The following is a 21,842-nucleotide window of genomic DNA, read 5'->3' as shown; positions in this document are numbered from 1 at the left end:
AGACAATGATTCCTTAATTCAGTGGAACGCTATTAGCTGTAATTCACGACCTGTGCGGATCTTCTGCTTCGTATGAGTGGGAAATGCTGCAGTAGCTTGAAGTATTTGCTTGTGGTCCTTCCGATTGCCACAGTGCAAAAATAGCTGTTCCTCATGGCACCTTGGTCCCATAGGTCCTACTCAGGAATGCACCGTGATGAGGACATCTCCAGCCCTCCACATCTGAACCAAGTCACGTATTCCTTGCTCATTCACTGAAGTATTTTTCCTTCAGTTGCTAAATTTTGCCCTCATGTACTATGTGCCAAACTTTTGGTAATTTGTACAGGAGAAGTTGAGGGCATGTTTTGGCAGGAAATTGCATGGAAGCTTATTTATATGCAGTAACCATGCTGTATTTGGGAGGCAACCATCTGTGTCTTGCCCCATTCACAGAAAAATCCTTTCTGGACTGGTGTGACAACTCTTTTGTAAAGGTGTTTGGGGTCCAGGTCTCTTCTCAGTGCAGGACGGCTGGCCTGGGAAGATTCCACTTTCTTGGATTGCTGTGTTCAGCAGCCCGGGAGAAGTCCTCTGATTTCTGTGTGAACTTCAGCTAAGGCTGAAGTGGGAAACTCGGGGAATAAATTATCTCTGTACCTGAAAAGAGCGTAATGATTCAGGATCAGATTGGCTGCTGTGAGTGCTAGAAGCATTCAGGAAAGTGGGGCTGGAAAGGGGAGAGCTGGGGATTTGCACCAGCAAATTCTTCCTTCCAGAAGCAGCTGTTATTTCTCTTTTTTGCTGGATGCTGGGAATGACTCTTGGTAGGAACCAAGAGCCTGGCAGGCATGTGTAGCAGGATCCTTACATGTCCACTCCATCCTCTTGTCCAAGATGCTCGGAGGAAACCACTGTGTAGATCTATCCAGGCAGAGAAGTGATTGAAGACAAGTTTGAATGACTGAAACCTAAAAAAATCTGCATATTTGTCTCCTAAAAAAAAAAGAGGAGAAGAAAAAAATCAGTTTGAGCATACTTCATAAGGAATCTGATGGAGACTGACTGCTTCCCTGTTAAGTGTCATCTATTGGGTTGGAATACACACTTTAGCTTTTCTCCTATCTATCCTCCTAATTCCCACCACTCAGAAGCAGATCCAAGGACCTGAAGGCATTTCCCTTGTGAAATGCATGCTCTCTGGAGCATGAGCGTAGGGTATGGCTGCTTTCCACCTCCACGCAGTGGAGTTGCAAGGCCCTGCTACTCCTCCCATGTGTTGGTGAAGTGTGTAATGTTGTGCTGGTCTCCATGGTGGGGGCTGTTACTCATTTCTCTGCAATCAGAAGCTGCAGCTGAGATTTGAGAACTATTGACTATCATTAAGCCTACATTTGAGGGGTTGCCACCTAAAGAAAAGCTCTGGGTGGGTGTACCATGCTTATTAGAGATGAAGGTAAGGGTCAAAGTAGCAATTGGGACATAATTGTGATGAGGATAGCTGTATTTGTTACTTGAGTGGTTTTTTTTTTTTGCTTTAATGGTCTCTGACAGCGAGACTCCATTGCTTATGGAGAATGACATGAAGAGCAAAAAGATGAGCACAAAGCAGAGAGTTGATTGGGAAGGATCTCGAAGGAAAAGATCTAGCAGTGGTCTGTGAATGATGACAAGGGGAGCAAAGTACCAAGATAGATGGAGTTTTAGTTGTTTTGGATTTGTGGGTGAACTGTAGGCTGTTCATCTCTGTCCTGTAAAGCCCTAGATGGTCAATGTTTTCTCGGGCTGGGAGAAACACTTTTCCTCCTGTCACCTTCTCAGACCCTCACAATGTCACAGGACCACGGCAGAGGAGTTTGGTGGAAAAATTACGCCAGAGAAGGGTTGAGCTGAAAGTGAACAACTCTAACAGAGCAATCTTCATGAAGTGACCTAACGTGCTGAGATAGCAGGATATTGTGGAAGCCAAGAAATCCTTGCTGAGCTTTGGAGAATACCTTACGTTATTTTTTTTGGTGAGGACTTAAGGGGCTATGGGATTTTTTTTTTTTTTGCATGTGTATACATTAGCCAAAGTAGGAAACCTTTGGCTTTGTAGCTCAGCAAATGGTAGTGAATTTTGAAACTAGCATGTGTGGGATTGGATTTTGTGGTCTAAGCAAGATGACAATAGACACTAATGCCTGAATAATAGGGTGAGCATTGTGTCTTGGAGCAAACCCACTTATTTCTGACTTTGAGGGGCAGAAAGAAAATAGAGATCTAATTATTTAGTAGCAAAGAAGAGAAAGCCTTCTCTGATCTGGAATGATATGGGGGTCTACCAATGCTTCTGACAGCTCTGGGAAGAGCAGAAATGAGGTTGGTGAGTGCTCTTCACATAGTTTCCTCCCAAGGACACTGGGTTACAGTGTGAGCACAATGGTGGCACTCGTACCTGTGAACGCTTAAAAAAAAAAAACAACCAAACAACACAGTGCAGAATGAGGTAGTTGATTTTTTCAATGGCCAACTCTTGCTCCAGGTATCAAGTCTTCATCACTCACAAGGGAATTTAGCGTTTTCTTGGACTTTTGGCTTGCTGTAATTCAAATAGCGTTTAGGCTTTGTGGGTTGGAGGGACGATGGTTCTTTGCAGTGTGGGAAGGTAATGGTGGGGGGAAGAGAGAGCAGTTGAAGGTTGTTGGATGCAAGCTACAATAGTATAAGCCTGGTATCCAGCATAATTCAGTCTGGCTCCTTGATTTGTAGAATCATTAATTTAGATATTACAGTGAAGAAGGCTAGTGTGAAAGTTCTCAACTTTTCAAAAAACTTTTTTTAATTATTAAAAGCAATGGAGAGCGAAGAAAAAGGATTGGAAGAGTAGCAATACTGTGGGAAAGACATTAATGTAAAAAGTGAAATTAGAATCAATTAGGTCTTTGTACAGATGTACCAAAGATAAATCTCCTGGCGCTGAAGGAAGCGCCAGGATAGGAATGCAATATTTCAGCAGGTCTGTCATTCCAGGCGGGTATAGCAGAGGTGTTTCCTTGCAGGAAAGCAGCTCACCTTGGCTCGCGTCTCTGGCGGCACTTGCAAAGGAAACTCTTGAGCACGTCAAAAACAGGAGTGCCCTCACGGGTCTATGCAGGCGCCTTACTTCTATCTCATCTCCTTCAAATTCTCATCAGGAAAATCCCCAGTTAAATAAGGGAAAATACAGGGACATTGATGGAAGTGCGAGCTGACGAGGCAATAAAAACCCTTGACTTCTGAGATGAGCTGAAAGCAAGACCCGTCTTGAATTGCTTCTCTGGAAGGGCAGTCATTCCCTGGTGCTACAGATAAAACTTGGCTGCACAGCTGTCGGTGTGAGTTGGGCTGTGGCAGGGGCTGTGTTTGGGATCTCTCCCAAGCCTCAGTGATTGGAGTCTGAACTCCAGGATGGCAAAGAAATTAGAGATGTTCGACATGATGTTCACAACCAAGGCAGCTGAGGGCCACCAGTAGTGCACGTGCAAACTGTATAGGTCTTGCTGGTGATAATAAACCTTCTGGTTTCCTGGCTTTGAACTATAGACACTGAATTGGAAGGAGAACAGTGCAAATGATGTGGCAAAGGTTCCTTTCAGGGAGGTGGGTATGGCACTGAGCAACCAAGTCCTTCCTGAGGTCTGGACAGGGCAAGTGTGCCACTCGGAGCAAAAGTCAGGCAAGGTGCACAGAAGATTAGGTCAAATTCTGAAGCAGAAATGGTTTCTTGACTTTGTAGATTCATATTGCTCTCATAGAGGCCGGAGTTAATTTCCAGAGATTAAAGCTTCCTGGGTTGTGCGCGCTGTTTGGTCTCTCTCCAGGTTCTTGGTGGACAAACACCTTCATCTCACGCTCAGCCCCCTCAATTGAAAATAATACAATTGCACAGAGTGCCAATCGTAACAGTTGAGGATTGGGTGTGTATAAAATAAAATAAAACACTTTCCCCTTCTCCCCTATCCCAAAAAATTTCCTTGAAAGGAACAGCTCGGTCTTTGTGAGGAGCTGAGAAAGCATCCGACTCTGACACTGTTGCCTTACGGGACCTCACTCAGCCTAGGTTGCATAAAAGGGCTTTATAGGATTATAAAGGTTCCATGCAGCGGCAGCTCCGAGGCAGCATTTCAGGTGGGGGCACCCGCTCTCCCTGGCTCTCCCTGTGCTTGTTTATTATTGATGCCATGCTCTGAAAAGTGCCACCTCACCCTTCTTCCCAGGGCTGCTGGAATATGTCTGCAGAGCTAAGGCTGCTGCATCGGTCCGCCCGCTGCTGATTTGGGCACACGTCCAGCGCTGGGGAGGGAAAACTTGTGTGTGTTCGTGCATGTGTGCTGCTTTCACACATGGAGGTCTTCACCTGGAAGAACTTCATCGCTTGTTGGCTAGGAAAAAAAAAAAAAGCCCCTTCCCCCTAAATTTACTCCTTGTCTTGTTCTGGAGATGCTTTCCTAATTCTCTTGCTTCGATCTGATTCAGACCAGCTTGAAAACCGGTGAAATTAGTCCAAGCAATGGCAGTGATGGATGGGCTTGTTTTTCACCGGTTTGGATTTTCAGTTCCTCTTTTCCGTAATGTGTGAGGACAGGGCAGAGCTGGATCACGAAACAGGAGGTGGAAAAAGGTGTTCTTCTGCCTTCCCTATAAGAACATGGTGTTAGTGTCTTGTCTTTGGGTTGTTTTCTCAGGAAGGGGTGGTTTTCTTGAAGGGGTCAAGTTCTGCATGCTGACCCAGGTGGACTCCAACCTAAGCCTTTTGCACAGAACACTGAAAATGGACGTTTCTGGCTTTTTTTTCTATTGTTTCTATGGGTTCTAAGTTGGCTGCTGAAGGGCTGTCCTCTGGCATTGGGCTCGCCACAAATCCTGTTTTCTACATTCTCCCCATCCCGAGCTCGTTATTTTGTTTATATTTAGGCGACTTTTATTGGGACCCACTTTGGAGATGTGTCAAAGTGTAGCTGCTGATAGCACAACCCAATTGCATGTATCTCGAAGTCAGGCACCTAAGCGGTTAGGTGGTGAAGGGGCTCAAAATCACAGAATCACAGGATGTCAGGGGTTGGAAGGGACCTTGAAAGCTCATCCAGTGCAACCCCCGCGCCGGAGCAGGAACACCCAGATGAGGTTGCACAGGAAGGTGTCCAGGCGGGTTGGAATGTCTGCAGAGAAGGAGACTCCACAACCTCCCTGGGCAGCCTGGGCCAGGCTCTGGCACCCTCACCGGGAAGAAGTTTCTTCTCAAATTTAAGTGGAACCTCCTGTGTTCCAGTTTGCACCCACTGCCCCTTGTCCTATCACTGGTTGTCACCCAGAAGAGCCTGGCTGCATCCTCCTGACACTCCCCCTTTCCATATTGATCCCCATGAATGAGTCACCCCTCAGTCTCCTCTTCTCCAGCTCCAGAGCCCCAGCTCCTCAGCCTTTCCTCACACGGGAGATGCTCCACTCGCTTAAATACTTAAAATCACCAAATGCTCTGCAGAAATCTTGACTGTAGAATTAATTCCTGCATCCCTTCTCCCTGTGATAGCCATCTGCTACATGATACTTGGAGCTTATGTTTTCCAGAACATTTAGCTGAACAGTACCTGCTCAGTTGAAAAGGTAAACTGGGGAGGGGGAGCTGGAGAAAATGCTTTTATGCCTCCCTTGCTCTCCTTTGCCAAATGCGAAAGTTTGCAGGAATGAACCTTCAGAGCAGGAGTATTGATGGAGGCCAGGAATGAATGTCCTGGAGACCTCCTTTACTACTGGGAAGCTCAGATCAAGCTGCCTTTCTTACGAATGAGCCTACTTGGAGCTTCAGTTCATGGGACACCAGGGCTGGGTGATGTCCCCACTCTGTCCCAGTCCAGACAGAGCAAAAACATAAGGAATAATGTTTGATAGTTGGTGCTTGCTGTTTGTCCTTTTGGATTTTTTTTATCACTTTGAGGGCAGCAGAATTTGAGGGGGAAAAAAAAAACCCTAATTTTGTTGGAAGTTTACACTGGTTACACTAGCTTTTCATGTTTCCCGCAAATCACTCTGACTTCACTTTTGCTATTGCAGTGTTTTTTTTTTTTTTTTTTTTTCTTGAAATCCTAATACTTTTGAAGGTAACTGAAGGGGAACATTTCCCTGCTAGCCTCTATTCCCCTAAATAAACAAAACAAACGAAAGAGTAACAACAAAACCAAACCCAAACAAACACATACATGTGCACACCAAAAAAACCAAAACCAACCGAAACAAACAAAAAACAAAACCAGAAATCCTCCTAAACCCAGCCTTTTTTTTTTTTTTCCTCTTATTAAATCATCAGTAATGACTGGATCTGTATGGGATGTTGCTGGCTGTGGCTCAGGTCAGGATTTTGTGCCCGTCGTGCACGGAGGTTTGAGAGCTGAGGCATCCTAGCTGCTTGCCCTGTGGGACTGTGCTCCTGGCACGATGCATCCCACCGATTAGAGGAAAAATACTCATTAAAATAAAACTAACAAACCACTGCTCCGGTAGGACAGGTGGGATTTTAAAGGGTTTCCAGGGTCCATCTGTGTTCAGCAAAGGGCTCCTCTCCTGTGCCCACCGCCCCATTTCTCCCAGTGGTCCTGCAGCGATGGAGATGTCTGATCCTGTGACCCATCCTTGTGCTTGCCCGTGCAGGACTGCAACCTTTCAGCATGTTTTTTTTTTTTTTTAGTTCTGGCTTTAAGCAATTCTTCCTTTTTTCGGCTGGGAAAATGTGTCTTCATGTCCTTCGAAACCTGACATAGTGATTCCCATTGACTGCGTGGACTGGCACCTGGCCGGAACAGGATGGAGCCAGGAGAGCGGGGTGCGGGCAGCTTGGCCCACAAACCCGCTCCTGAGCCCAGCAGATGTTCCTCCAGCCTCTCTGCTCCCCGGGGCCGATGCCAGCCTGGTCCTTTTCCAGCAGCTCGTCACTTGACACCGGGAACAGTACGCTGGCTTCTTCTGTTGCACATTGTACGAGTCAAGGGCCTCGCTCTCGGAGAAGGCAGGGGAGGGGAGAAGGCAATGCGATGTTGGGGTCGTTTTTTAGGTTTTGAGCTCGTTTTGGCTTGTAAAAGCGTTTGGCAGTATCGCCTGTAAAAGCGTACCCTGCTTGCAAACCTCGGGCTGCAGCTCGCCCGGTTTTATGTCAGGATCTCCTCTGCTGGGGGCAAAGTGTCTGTATGTGCTTTCTCAGTGCGTCTCTTTGTGGTCTGGTGGGATGGATCACTCTGTCCCCCTTCCTAAGCCAGTTCTGATTGATGTGCTGATTTTTTTTTTTTTTAATGCATATCAGAGTGGAGGTACTGCACCGCTCTTTTTACTAGTTTCCCAGGTTCATGCAGTTAGATACCTTCCATTATTTCTTCCCTATTTCAGTTTTCAATGCAGTCTTGTGGTGGAGATTGCCAAGATCTTATGGCCAGACGAGCTCTGCAAGAGCTGGTAGAACAGATAAATCCAAATATTGCTGCTTACCCTTTTCCTCTTGCTCCCACCTTGCACACACGCTGCAGAGAGAACTTTGCTGTAAAATCACCCCTTGCCCAGGCAGCAGCAAGTTCATGTGGGTGCTCAGCTGGTGGAAGCCAAATCCCACCACAGGATCATAGAACAGCTGGGGTTGGAAGGGACCTTCAAAGCTCATCCAGTGCCCCCCAGCCATGAGCAGGGACATCTGCACCAGCTCAGGTTGCTCAGAGCCCCGTCCAGCCTGGCCTGGGATGTCTCCAGGGATGGTTCAGCCACCACCTCTCTGGGCAACCTGGGCCAGGCTCTCACCGCCCTCAGCGTCTAAAATTTCTTCCTTATGTCCAGCCTGAATCTCCCTCCTTTAGTTTAAAACCATCACCCCTTGTCCTATCACAACAAGCCCTGCTCAAACGTCCGTCTCCATTTTGCTTATCGGCCTCTTTTAAGCACAGAAAGGTGCAATAAGGTCTCCCCGGAGCTTCTCTCCTCCAGCTGAACACCCCAACTCTCTCAGCCTGTCCTCCCAGCAGAGCTGTTCCATCCCTCTGATCATTTTTGTGGCCTCCTCTAGACCCTCTCCAACAGGTCCTTTGGCCCCCATTTCTACCGTGGGCTCTATTTCTCTCTCTTCACCACTATGCCTCTCTGTTCCTCCACAGGCTGACGGGGAACGAACCCCTGACCATCCTCCCTCTGACCTCAGAAATGGAGGAAGCTGCCGTCAAAGCCCACTACAAAGTCTGTGACCGCCTGAAGCTGGAGAAGAAGCAGCGCAGGATGTGCCGGCGGGACCCTGGCGTGGCCGAGACCTTGATGGAGGCGATCAGCATGAGCGCACTGGAGTGCCAATACCAGTTTCGCTTTGAGCGCTGGAACTGCACCCTCGAGGGTCGCTACCGGGCCAGTTTGCTAAAGAGAGGTGAGCGGGATAGGGGTCTCGGTCGGGGGTGATGGCACCTCCTGCACCCATCAGCTTTCCTGGCGTTTTACAGATTGGTCATAGAATCACAGAATAGTTTGGGTTGGAAGGGACCTTCCCAGCTCCCCCAGTGCCCCCCCTGCCATGAGCAGGGACATCTGCACCAGCTCAGGTTGCTCAGAGCCCTGTCCAGCCTGGCCTGGGATGTCTCCAGGGATGGTTCAGCCACCACCTCTCTGGGCGACCTGGGCCAGGCTCTCACCACCCTCAGTGTCTAAAATTTCTTCCTCATGTCCAGCCTGAATCTCCCCTCCTTTAGTTTAAAACCATCACCCCTTGTCCTATCGCAACAGGCCCTGCTGAAAAGTCTGTCCCCATCTTTCTTATCAGCCCCTTTTGAGTACTGGAAGGGTCACCACTCATCCTGGTGCAACCTTTGCCAGGAGTGGGTCGCCACCTCCCCAGAGGTCCAAAAAGAGGTTGTAGAAGATAAAGGCAAAGCCAGGCTCAGGTCGTCTGTGGAAGTGCACAGCAGGCGAAGGATGTGCTGTGTGGCAGTAATTTGTGCTTCTACTAGTGAAACAAGCCCTGCCGGCTTCCCACTGCTGGCCACAGCTGCTCTCCTTGGAGCTGGAGACGTTCATCTGTGTGTCTGCAACCAGTAGCTCCAGCTCCTCCTCTGTTCTGCTGGAGGTTGAGCTGTCGCTGGAGGAGAAATTGTTGAAGTTTCTAAAGTTGTTCCCCCTCCCTTTTTAAAAAAAAAAAAAAAAAAAAATTCCTATTTATTATGCCAGTCTTTCAGGAAAGAAATTGAGAAAATGCCTTGTTAAGGGAAATAAGGCGAAATGCATAGTGCTGTCCTGGTAGCAGGGGCATGGGGGGTCCTGTCGTAGTGCAGGGCAAAACCTGCAAATGCTTGTGTCCTGTTACTGCTCTACTCAGGGAAAAGGTCCCTGGATGTGAGTGGTGGGTAATTCCCACACCCCTTTCCAGCAGCTCAGGTGGAGATGACTAGAAGCTGAGAGTACCGGAGGAGCAGGTGGGATTTTTGTCTCTCTCCTTTGTGCAACTGACCTCACGTAGTCCAATTTCCCGCACTCTTCAAGTAAAACCGGGTTCCTATTTCTGGACTGAAGCTAATGATGCTGAAGGACAATTTCACAAACAGCTTGCATGGGTTTCAAGTGTTTTAGTGACTTCCAGAAAGTCCCACGCTCAGCAATGGAGCTGGATGTGGAAACCCAGGCTCCGACATGCTCAAAGATAAGAGCAGAGCTTTGCAGAGCGCTTTTCCTCGCTAATTAGCGAGAAGGAGTAATTCAGAAGCCCCGGGGCTTAACTAATGCACTGTCACTGACTGCAGTGGAAACAAGGCAAGTCCTTATGAAACCCAAGAGGTCCAGCCAGAGCTGCAAGACATTTAAAAATATCCCTGCGTGCCAGAGGAGTCCCTGGATTAGTGGTGCCTTGGGAAGGCCAAGCACTTTCTCATGCTGACACCTGGAGGCCACAACTTGTTCCTTCAGATGTTTGTCCCCCTGGGCAGCCCTTGGCAAGGAGTATTTCAAAGCAGCCTGAGGCTGAGTTGACTTAAAACATCGTTGAGAACCACCCCCCAACCCCTTGTCAGGACCCCCTGTAATAAATGGTAGCTGTGAGGGCTGCAAGGCTCTGCCTGCTGTCTCATTCTCTCATGTTTTATGCCCCTGCAACATCTCTGCCCTCCGCCGATGCTGTAAATCCTTCAGATGTTGTTCCTGCAGCATAGCATGCCTGCCCTGTAAATCTTTCTCCTCCTCTACGGGAGCTGCTGGTTCCTGGTTCAGCATTGCAGCAAGTGGTACCCCAGGGCAAAGGGGCACATGTATCACCCACTAAGGCACATCTATTCACATATGTCGGCGTGGGCTTGCTTCCTTTCCTCCAGGACTATTGCAGCTTTTTATGGAGGAGCAAAAAAAAAAAAGAAAAGGAGAAAAAAAAACCCCACATATCACTTATGAAAAGTTTCTCCCTCCACTTTTACACTTGGTCACCAGAACAGCCTGGCTGCTGGTTTGCAAGTTGGACTGATGCAACCTGTTTCTTAAAATAACGGAGGATTGTTTAAGGGACTTGTTATCCTCTTTGGATACTCGTGAACAATTTTGGAAATGGCTGAAACTGGATAGCTGCGGACGGCAGGCTGTCGATGCACTGGGGGTTAGAATGTCTGCATTGATTTAAAGCTCATTATCTTGTTACAAAATATCTTGGTGCAATCAAATAGTGCATGGCAGAGATGGCTTTAAATCTGGCCAGAGCCAAATGTCACATGAACTTGCTTGGAAGCTGCTCGTGGGCGAGATGATACCCGTGCTGATGGGCACTGGGAATTTGTGAGGCTTTCAGTGATGGAGAATGGGAGGAGTAGAGTCAAAGCTGATGAGGAGATTGATGGAGGGGGGAACCTGGCAAATTGAACCAGTCTTGTCAAACCTGGTATGCATTGCTGTTGCACGGTACTGACTTTCTGCTGGGATTTTACAACTGCTGTGAATTCAGTGCTTCAAACCAGAAGGCCTTCAAGTAGGTTGTAGGTCGTTGAATCATAAAATAATTTGGGTTGGAAGGGACCTTCCCAGCTCCCCCAGTGCCCCCCCTGCCATGAGCAGGGACATCTGGGTAGTGAGGGACATTCGGGTAGTGAGGTGGACTCGGGTAGTGAGGTGGACTGCATCGGGTAGTGAGGTGGACTGCAAACTGGCTGAAGGAGAGAAGCCAGAGAGTTGTGATCAATGGGGCGGAGTCTGGTTGGAGGCCTGTATCTAGTGGAGTGCCTCAAGGGTCAGTTCTGGAACCAATACTGTTCAATATATTCATCAATGACTTGGATGAGGGAATTGAGTGTACTATCAGCAAGTTTGCTGATGACACCAAGCTGGGAGGAGTGGCTGACACGCCAGAAGGCTGTGCTGCCATCCAGCGAGATCTGGACAGGCTGGAGAGTTGGACGGGGAAAAATTTAATGAAATATAACAAGGGAAAATGTAGAGTCTTGCATCTGGGCAGGAACAACCCCAGGTTCCAGTACAGGTTGGGGAATGACCTATTAGAGAGCAGTGTAGGGGAAAGGGACCTGGGGGTCCTGGTGGACAGCAGGATGACCATGAGCCAGCACTGTGCCCTTGTGGCCAAGAAGGCCAATGGCATCCTGGGGTGTATTAGAAGGGGGGTGGTTAGTAGGTCGAGAGAGGTTCTCCTTCCCCTCTACTCTGCCCTGGTGAGACCTCATCTGGAATATTGTGTCCAGTTCTGGGCCCCTCAGTTCAAGAAGGACAGGGAACTGCTGGAGAGAGTCCAGCGCAGGGCCACAAAGATGATTAAGGGAGTGGAGCATCTCCCTTATGAGGAAAGGCTGAGGGAGCTGGGTCTCTTTAGCTTGGAGAAGAGGAGACTGAGGGGTGACCTCATTAATGTTTATAAATATATAAAGGGTGGGTGTCACGAGGATGGAGCTAGGCTCTTCTCGGTGACAACCAACAGTAAGACAAGGGGTAATGGGTTCAAGCGGGAACACAAAAGGTTCCACTTAAATGTGAGAAGAAACTTCTTCTCAGTGAGGGTGACAGAACACTGGAACAGGCTGCCCAGGGGGGTTGTGGATTCTCCTTCTCTGGAGACATTCAAAACCCGCCTGGACGCCTTCCTGTGTAACCTCACCTAGGGGTTCCTGCCCTGGCAGGGGGATTGGACTAGATGATCTTTTGAGGTCCCTTCCAATCCCTAACATTCTGTGATTCTGTGATTCTGTGATTCTGCACCAGCTCAGGTTGCTCAGAGCCCCGTCCAGCCTGGCCTGGGATGTCTCCAGGGATGGTTCAGCCACCACCTCTCTGGCCAACCTGGGCCAGGCTCTCACCACCCTCAGTGTAAAAATTTCATCCTCATGTCCAGCCTGAATCTCCCTCCTTTAGTTTAAACCCGTCACCCCTTGTCCTATCACAACAGGCCCTGCTGAAAAGTCTGTCCCCATCCTTCTTATCAGTCCCGTTTAAGCACAGAAAGGCCACAATAAGGTCTCCCTGGAGCTTCTCTTCTCCAGCTGAACCCCCCAGCTCTCTCAGCCTGTCCTCCCAGCAGAGCTGTTCCAGCCTCGGGTCATTTCTGTGGCTCCTCTGGCCCCTCTCCAGCAGGTCCATGTGTGTCCTGTGCTGAGGACCCAGAGCTGGCCCAGCACTGCAGGGGGGGCTCACCAGAGCGGAGCAGATAAACTCGAGCTATCTACTAAACTGGACCCCATCCAAGCTGTTCGTTTGCTACTAGTTGCAATGTCTCAAGACTCTTTGGAGAAAAGTTTTCATGCCCTGTTCCACCGAGGACTTTCTGTTAGCACACTGGTACCTCTCCATTTCATAGCACAAGTAGTAGCAGTGGCAAGACACCAACTCTGCAACTCAGGAGCATGGAGGTTTAGGAGCATCTCTCTAGCAGTGGCATCCCTGTGACAGGTGTGTGGGCAGTCTAGGCTCTAACCTAGAAAAATCTGAACTAAGCGGCTTTCACCTTTTGTAGGCTAGAAGGCATTTTTCTGCCTGGAGGAGCTGGATGGTCTGCATCCCCATGAGCTTTTTGATGTGTGAATCAAGTAAAGAATTCCCTCACCCTCCCAGTGAGAGAGTTTTCAATGCTGGTGGTGTTTCTGGGTTGCCAGAGGACATAGTTTAATTTCAGGGAGAAAACAAAGAGGAGAAAAATAAATAAAAATAAAATGAACACAAAAAATTTAGTTTCTCAAGGCTTTATGGTGTCCACAATAAGTGTGTAGTTGTTTTTTAGTTTTGTTTTTGGTTTTAGTTTGTTTTTGTTTTTTTTTTTTTTTGGTTTGGTTTTTTTTTTAATGTTAACCTTCCAGTGCACAAAAGGTTCCTGCTCTTCTTTTCCAGATAAGCCGCAGAACGGTCAGACAATGCCTACCACGATTTGGTTTCAGTCAGCCCCTTTGGGAGAACCAAACTTCAGTCTTCTGGACTGAATTTTCATCTGTGTTCTGCTGAAGTTCAGCGTTGGGCACCTGGGAGTGGTTTGGGAAGGCAGACCCCAGGGATGGGCCAGGGCAGCACCACATGAGCTTGCTTGGACTACCATGAACCTCCCAAGGAACAGTTCCAAAAATGACCTGGCAGTGTCTCTGCATGTCCTTGGTTGACACACGAGCTTACAGATATATCCACTACTGTCACCATCCACTTGTGTTATTTTTCAGTGGGGGATTTCTTGAGTTGATTCCAAAGCTGTTCTGGAATTGCATCTCAAATATGCAGTCGTTTACGGCTTCCATAGCAGGAGAATGAGGAGTTAGAAATACTGGCATGTTTGCTTTTTATTTCTGACTTTTATCATTTGGATCAAAATCATGGGTCTCTCTGGGCCTCAGTTTACCTATTGGGCTGTGTGGATGCTGTCGCATCCCTGCAGGTGAGCATGGAGGTGTTTGGTTTTTTCTTTTTTTTTTTTTTTTTTAAGAAAAGGAGGATTGTGCATGAAAGGTTTGAGATATAAACTGCTTTTTGAGGCATTTGAGTGAGGTGCTGTCTTGGGTGACAGGCTGATGACTGTGTGTTTCCCGGCTCTCAGGTGTCTTTTGTTAAAATGTTCCTGGATTGGATTTTTTTGGGGGAGGGATAGGGAAGAATCATAGAATCATTTGGGTTGGAATAGACCCTCAAGATCTTCAAGTCCAACTGTTAACACAACAGTGGCACTAAACCATGTCCCTGAGAACCTCATCTACACAAGAACAAGGGGCCTTCATGATTCTACCCCAACCATCAGACTAGAAGTTTGTCCTGGGTTCCTGCTGTTTGGTGTCCCCTCGGTAGCAGTATTGTGGTACCATGGTGATGGTATCTCCATGGCCTGTCCAGCTCTTGCTCACCTCTTTGTTTTCAGGCAGAGACTGTCTGCAGAGTGACAGCCACACAGCTGGCCAGATTTCTTTTGCATTCTTGAATCCTGTTTTGTGCCGCTTCTATCTCTCATTCCTTGCTCTCCACTGTGTCCTCTTCACCATCATCTGGAGTACTGTGTCTGGTTCTGGGCTCCACAGTTTAAGAAGGACAAGGAACTACTGGAGAGTCCAGTCTTTCCATGAGGAAAGACTGAGAGAGCTGGGTCGGTTCAGCCTGGAGAAGAGAAGCTGAGAGGGATCTTACTTATGCTGATAAATATGTCAAGGGTGGGTGTCCAGAGGATGGACCAGACTCTGTTCAGTGGTGCCTGTTGACGGAATGAGGGGCAATGGGTGCAGACTGAAACATAGGACGTTCCGTCTGAATATAAGGAGAAAATTCTTTGAGGTGCCAGAGCCCTGGACCAGGCTGCCCAGAGAGGTTGTGGAGTCTCCTTCTCTGGAGACATTCAAACCCACCTGGACACGATCCTGTGTGATCTGCTCTGGTGACCCTGCGTTAGCAGGTGGGTTGGACTGGGTGATCTCCAGAGGTCCCTTCCAACCCCAACCATCCTGTGATTCTATGATCAGTGATGTGTGTAGAGCTTGGCATGCATGGACATTCCTCAAATTCTTCTTACTATATTTTGCCTTGATTCCCTCACTTTCTCTTTTGTGTAAGCCTTACTCCAGCTGCAATTAACGCCATCTCCTCCTCTCTCTTGCAGGTTTTAAGGAGACAGCCTTCTTGTACGCCATCTCCTCTGCAGGGCTGACCCACGCCATGGCCAAGGCGTGCAGTGCGGGGCGGATGGAGCGTTGCACCTGCGATGAAGCCCCCGACCTGGAGAACCGTGAGGCTTGGCAGTGGGGCGGCTGTGGCGATAACCTGAAATACAGCAACAAGTTCGTCAAGGAGTTCCTGGGGAGGAAGCCCAACAAGGACCTGCGAGCCAGGGTGGACTTCCACAACAACCTCGTGGGCATGAAGGTGCGTTGCAGACTGCTCGGAGTGGGAGTTCACGTGTTTGCAGGGGCAGTAAGATGCTGCATTTGGTGTGGACATGGTAGTGTTGGAGGTGATGGATCGATTGTTCTGCTGGAGGGGTGAAGTTTCAGTTAAAGGACTATGCCCTGGTTTTGTCACTGATTCAAGAGTTACAGAATCATAGAATATCCTGAGTTGGAAAGGACCCACGAGGATCATCGAGTTCAACTCCTGTCCCTGCACAGGCCAACCCCAAAATTCACACCGTGTGTCTGAGGACGTTGTCCAAATGGTTCTTGAGTATTGTCAGGTTGGGGCCGTGACACCTCCCTGGGGAGCCTGTTCCAGTGTCCAGCACCCTCTGGGTGAAGAACCTTTTCGTAATGTCCAACCTGAACCTCCCCTGGCACATCTTCCTGCCATTCCCTTGGGAACATGAGCTGGGGGAAAGATTGTCGGCTTTCTACGGGGAGAAACAGGCCTTACAGTGCAAAGGGGTGGAAAGGCAGGTGCTCCAGGCTTACCTGAGGTAGGACAAGGAGGAAGGGGTTTATGCTGCCACAGCACAGATTGAAGGGATGCTTTTCTTGCAGCAGTTCAGTGGAGCACTGACAGTCTAGCATTTGCATAACCCAGTTTCTTTAAAACTGGCTGGTCAAACACCTGGCAGGGAACCAGGGTGGAGATATTCCTCTCCGACTGACCTCAGCCCTAGCAGTTCCTTCAGCCATACTTTATAGCAGCCGTTCACCCCGCCTAGAGCTGCTGGGTTTGCAGCTGGCAGTGCTTGGGTGTGTAGTCCCTCCTTGTTTGTTTTTTTTTTTGTTTAATTTTATTTTTTGCTTTTCCCATCCTTATCCTCTCAGCTGGAAGGCTTTCTGTGCTCTACCCCATGTTCCTCCCACGAGGCTTTACCCTCCAGCCTGGGGGCCTCCCCACAGGGCTGATGTAAAGGACGAAGTGTCTGCAATCGGTGGTGCTTTCCACCTTCTCCCGTAATCTGCTTGGCCGTACCTAGCCTAGAGTTGCTCGAACATGAAAATCCCTCAGATTGGCCAGCACAGGTGCCCAGGATCAGGGTTTCATTGCGCCAACCTCGAAGGGAGACATACTGTAAGGCTATAAATAGTCTGCGAGCCTTGTTATTGTCCGTGTGATTGGATGGAGGGTCGGGGCTGGGATGGGGGACCTGGGTCTCCAGTTTCCCAGGCAAATGCAGCCCAGCCAGTTGTGCATTCTAGGAATCGCCACCCCAGCTCAGTTGTTCCTGTGCGTATGCATAAAATGTCATTCCTTGTGACAGAGTTGGGGCATCGGAGAATGCCACCAGTGAGTGCTGGCCAGCAAAAAGTCTCCCCCTCTCTCCACCACCAGATGCTCCTAGACAGTGCTGAGATCAGGATTAGAAATATCCTGGATTTAGCTGGTGTCTGGCTTTGGCTGACAGCTTTTCTGCCTCTGGATTAAAAGGCTCAGTGTCTCTGAACTCCTGTTGCAGCTCTTTGGCGTGTGAAACAGGCTTTGCAGGGTGATGAAATTTGCTTTAATCCTTGTGGTCGGTTGTTCCCCAGGGCCTGTCCCAAGCCTTTGGGGTTAGCTGTATAGCAAATAGAACTGAAAATGGAGAAGGTGGTTCTCGAAGGCTGTGATTTCACGCTGGAGATTGCTGTGAGATGCCCCTGCTCTTCTCTCTTTCCAGAGTCATTTAATACAGTCTCGTCAAAACCTATAAGACTGTGTCTTCAGGTGCCATTGACATGTTCTTGTAACTCTGTGAATACCTCTCTTCCAACAGCGGTGGGGCTAAAAAACTTGTCCAAGGGATCTGACCTAATTCCCAGTGTTCTCCACCCTAGTAGCTACAGTCAGGATGCCCACATGGCTGAGACACAGTCTTGGATTTAGGTTAGGTGTCCTTATTTGTCATCTCTGGTCTACGCCGTCTGTGACTTTGAGCTAAGCAAACTCCAAGGATGAGCTGGAGGGAATGAATCTCCCCTTTCTGGTGGCCCTTTCTTGTCCTGATCCCACTGTGAGTTAGTTCCCAGGGGAAGGGGAGATGTCGGGGACTCTCTTGCATCCTCTGTGTCCACTTGGCACAGTCAGACTCTGGTCATTGGCAGTGGTTTCTAAGCACTAGTGTAATATCTGCAGCTAAACAGCTGAGTAACAGTTGTGACGGTTGTCCAGACACTGAGAGCCCTCATGGCAATCCAAGTCAAAGACCTTTGCTGCAGGTCAGTGATCCGCTGTTCCTATTTTTGTCCGCCCATGCCGTGTCTGTCGAGTTGGTATTGCTGTCTGACAGCTTGCCTTGCCTATTTGCAGCAGTGGTTGAAGCGATTTCTCTGTTTGTGCTCCTAGAATAATTGTACCTTATTCTGGTTGAAAGGCAAGCCAAGCAACCCACCAGATTCACAACAGCACTGTAAAGCCAGAGACAAAATGAACCACATGTTGAGAAGGAAACTTTTAGGAGGATGATGGTTCAAGGTCAGGAGAATATATATCTATATAGGCAGGATGTGTGGACCTAAACCATTGGCACAATGTGGTGTCAGTAAGAAGATGATCAAGGATGTTCACGTCAGAGATGAGCACCCAGGCTGGCTCTAATTGCAAGGTCAAAACTTACAATACTTAAGGTTTCAAAATATTGAAAATAATTTGAAGCCTGAGCATTGGCCTTCTTGGTGTGGTTGGTGGATTGTCTCTGACATTGCTTACACTTGGGTGCAGGTTAATATCAGGTTCAGTCTGATTTTTTTTTCCTTCTGGTCCCACTGCCAGTGCAGCGTTGGTGGAGGATGAGAGCTCCTCAGCAGGCAGTACTATGTTCCCTCACTGAATTTACTGAAATAATCATTGAGAAGGCAATAGGTTAAATATGAAACTCAGCATGTTTACTCATTTTTCTCCAAAGAAGCTGCCCGTTAACTACTGCGTTAAAGATTTTTCCAACCATTAAGTAGCATGAGATGCTAACCCAGGGGCTATGACAGTCTGAAACCACTTTGAACTAACCTAGTTTGGTTACCTGGGCAATAACTTGTATTTGATGTCAATCAAAGGCAACATAGAGGAGGGCAGATAGCCTTGATTTGTGCCATTTTGGAACAGAACAATTTTGAATTGGAGGCCTCGTTATACAATTAACATGGTCTTATAGCCTCTAAAGTGTTAAATGTCCCTGTGAGTTTCAGAAAGACGATTATGGTCAGTGTTAGGTTAACGGTCGGACTGAGTGATCTCGAGGGTCTTTTCCAACTAAGATGATTCTATGATTTTGAACAGGAGCTGAGAAGCAAGTTGAATGCCTTCCCCCAGGTTATGCAGCAAGCTGGTGTTGAAACAGGAGACCGAAGCCAGTTCTCCTGAATTCCTGCTCAGCACCTGCTGTGATTTTCCTCTAACCAAACCGCAGATTTTATGTCTATTAGTGAAGCCATACATGCATGAACCGAAACCTTTGCACTGCAGACTGCTTTGGACTGGCCTGGGAATGGACAAGGAGACTTTTGCAGTAATTTGTTTCGTTTACAGGAGCTTGCTGCGGTGCGTGCACGTGTATTTAAAGTATGTATGGATGTGCACGTGTGTGTTCACTGAGGGAGCGCAGGAATATCTATTAAAGATATAGCACAAGCTCGGTGGTCTCTCGCTAATTCTTAACAACATATTATCCTTCCCATCTAATTACTCCCAGTCATGGCAAAACTAATAAATAGTCCCTTGAGACCCAGCAAAAAAAGACCTATGCTTAATTGACTGATTTGGCAACCAATCCTATAGCCTTCTGGTCAACACAGCGGTTTCTCCATGGTGTCACACTAGCAAACAATCTGTGCATTTCTGCAAGGGTGACATTATCGTATCCCGCCTAGTTTTAGTGTCTCTTGGTAGACATTCTTATTTAATTATTATTTTTACTTTTGGTTTTTACAACCTTGATGGGCCGACTGTAATTTTGCCGCCACCAATGAAATAACCACTGAACATGTTGTGCCTGTGATGGCTCACAAAGTTATATGATATGACCTCAATCGTTAATGAAAGGGTGAGCTTGTCTAGCGTGAGGATGAGGTAATTAAACCAGGACTTCTCCAGCCTTCTCTTTATTGAATAGCAGGAGCTCTGAATAGACCACTTATTAAAAAAGCAATTTCCCTTCCTTTGGCAAATCTACTGTCGCTCATTCAGCTATTCTTTCAGAAGGGTCTTGGGTGGAGAGGGTGTGTGTTGGGGGGGAGTTGTGTGTTATGTGTCAAGGGGACGGGGGGTGGTGGTGGTGGGAGAAGTCAACTGTATTAAAGCTCCATTGCCAGCAATGAAGTTTCTTGGTTATATTAAATGAAGCACAGGCAGCCTTGCTAAAGCTCTCCTCTTCTGTATATCCTTTCCCCTTTCCCCCCTCCTTGTACACACAAGTGCAGCCCTCTTTTGTAACCCATTAATGAAAAGTCGGAATATTAGAGCACTCAATTAGTTCCACTGGGCTTGAGTAAGTGATGTTTTAATTAAATTTGCCCAGTTTCTCAGCAAAGTATCATTAAACATGACTTCCCAACTCCCTCTCTGGAGCGTTGCTAAGTTTCTTAATCCCAGGAGTGCTGACCTCTTCCAGAGGTATGTCTGGTCAAGCATGTCTTACAGATCTAAGGGGCGCTATTAAAGGGGGCTGCTGTTACCCAAGAGAAAATAAAAAAAAATAATAATAATTGTCATGTTCTCATTCCCTTTATCCTTCCAGAAGGAGAGATGTAAGCGAGCCTTTGCCTTCAGGACTCTGAAGTCAGGGGTATAACCACAGTCCCTTTGAGAGCCAAAAGTGTTTAGTGCAAAACTACGGGATTGCAGAAATGGAGAACAAGAAAATTCCTCCCCTCCAAAAGACCTCTCTTTTGGCAATATCCCCCTTTGAAACTGGTTCCTTTCATTAGGCTTCTTTAATTGTTTTCACACGATGGCAACCCATATGTTTCAGTCTGTGCAGAAGGATCCTTGTTACCCTTGTTGCTGTAGGGTTCAAGTCCAGACCCTATTATGCCTGCATCTCTGAAACCACGTGGGATGCTCTGGCGAGGACAGTGGGAGGTGCATGGATTTTTATTTTTATTTTTTGTTTCCTTGCTGTTGACTTGCTTGTTTTGGAAGTCCATGCAAGGAATGGCTTTTCCCCTTAGGCGGTGCTGGCAGGGATCTATCTCAAGGGCTGAGCGTGCCTCCTGCGCTGGAGACGGACTCTCCATATCAGGTAGATGTTTGCCCAGCTATCATCTGTCTGAGGAACTTCACGAGCTATCACGTAGCATGTTATCAGGGCATACCACCCTCTTCATTTCTGTATCTCCATTTTACCGGTTGGGGGGGGGTGGAAATTGAGACCCAGAAAGATTAAGTGACTTACTAAAGGTCACACACAGGCGTAGTGGAGCAGAGGTTTGCACCCTGGTCTCCTGTTGCAGACACAGTGTTTACAAGCGCTGCCCATCCCACCTCATATGGTTCCTACCAGCAAACATAATTCCCGTCAGACTCCCGAGTTTGTCAAACAGGCAAGCCCAGATACTAATCTGTTTTTCTGCACCCTCAAAAAAATATTATAATTGCTCTTTTTAATGAGACAAATCCATATGAGCTTGCTGATGGAGTCGATGCATGGGGGGGACGGAAATAAAGGGAGACATAATGCACCCTTTAGGCGATTTCTTTAGGGGGGTGTGTGTGCAGTGAGAAATCTGGCATCATACTTTTGCTGCGGTACAAATCAAACCTAGCAAATACTCTGTTTCCACAAAAATAAGACAGGGTCTTATATTAATTTTTGCTCCAAAAGATGCTTACTTTTTTTAAGTTTATAGCTGCCTGGACACTATTTAAGTTGACTTTTATAATGAACTGTAATTAGGGCTTATTTTTGGAGTAGGGCTTATGTTTTGAGCATCCTCAAAAATCCTGAAAAGTCATCCTAATGCTTATTTTCGGGGCAGGTCTTGTTTTTGGGGAAACAGGGTAGCAGCCTCTCTGAGGCTAGCTCTTGACTTAGTATGTACAGATCAGTTTGCAGGGCCACCGCTGGTATTAATTATTCCAGGTTATGACAGGTAGGAATGCGTAAGCATATTCTCTTGATTTTTTTTTTTTTTTTTTTTTTTTCCTCCTCTCATTTTAGGCTGAGATTGGCTCAGCCAAAGTCTTTCTAAGGCCTGGAAATCAATACTCTGGAAAAAATTGCCTGCCCTGCCCCACAAGTGTTTGCAGTTAGTTGTTTATGTGGAGCTTTCTTAGCATGTGAAGCACACTAGCGATACTGTAGGGGGAAAAATACTTTTAAAGTTCTCAATTTAAAGTAGGGCTATGTTATTCTATGTTTAAGTGTTTGTATTGTAATGCATATTTCACTAAAATATGAGTGTTCACATTTTTAAGGAAGGAAGGGTAGTAGAAAGGGAAAACTCCTAAAAAAGTTTGAAAATAATCTCAAAAGAAAGGTGCTTTTTTTTTTTAAACAAGATAGAAGGAAAAAAAGAAGGGAA

At 47.4% G+C, this 21,842-nt stretch overlaps 1 protein-coding gene across 1 annotated transcript in view; it reads left to right on the top strand.

Moving 5' to 3' along the window:
• Positions 1 to 21,842, top strand: part of WNT9A (Wnt family member 9A) — a 60,457-nt gene that overhangs the window by 30,349 nt on the left and 8,266 nt on the right. The window contains exons 2-3 of the mRNA XM_065629338.1: positions 8,127 to 8,386; positions 15,047 to 15,309. Coding sequence (XP_065485410.1) covers positions 8,127 to 8,386; positions 15,047 to 15,309 — 523 coding nt within the window. The remainder of the gene's footprint in view (positions 1 to 8,126; positions 8,387 to 15,046; positions 15,310 to 21,842) is intronic.

This window comes from Caloenas nicobarica, chromosome 2 (assembly GCF_036013445.1).
Source record: "Caloenas nicobarica isolate bCalNic1 chromosome 2, bCalNic1.hap1, whole genome shotgun sequence".
Classification (NCBI taxonomy): Eukaryota; Metazoa; Chordata; class Aves; order Columbiformes; family Columbidae; genus Caloenas; species Caloenas nicobarica.
The sequence above is the reverse complement of the archived record's forward strand: the minus strand, read 5'-3'. Positions and strand labels throughout refer to the sequence as shown.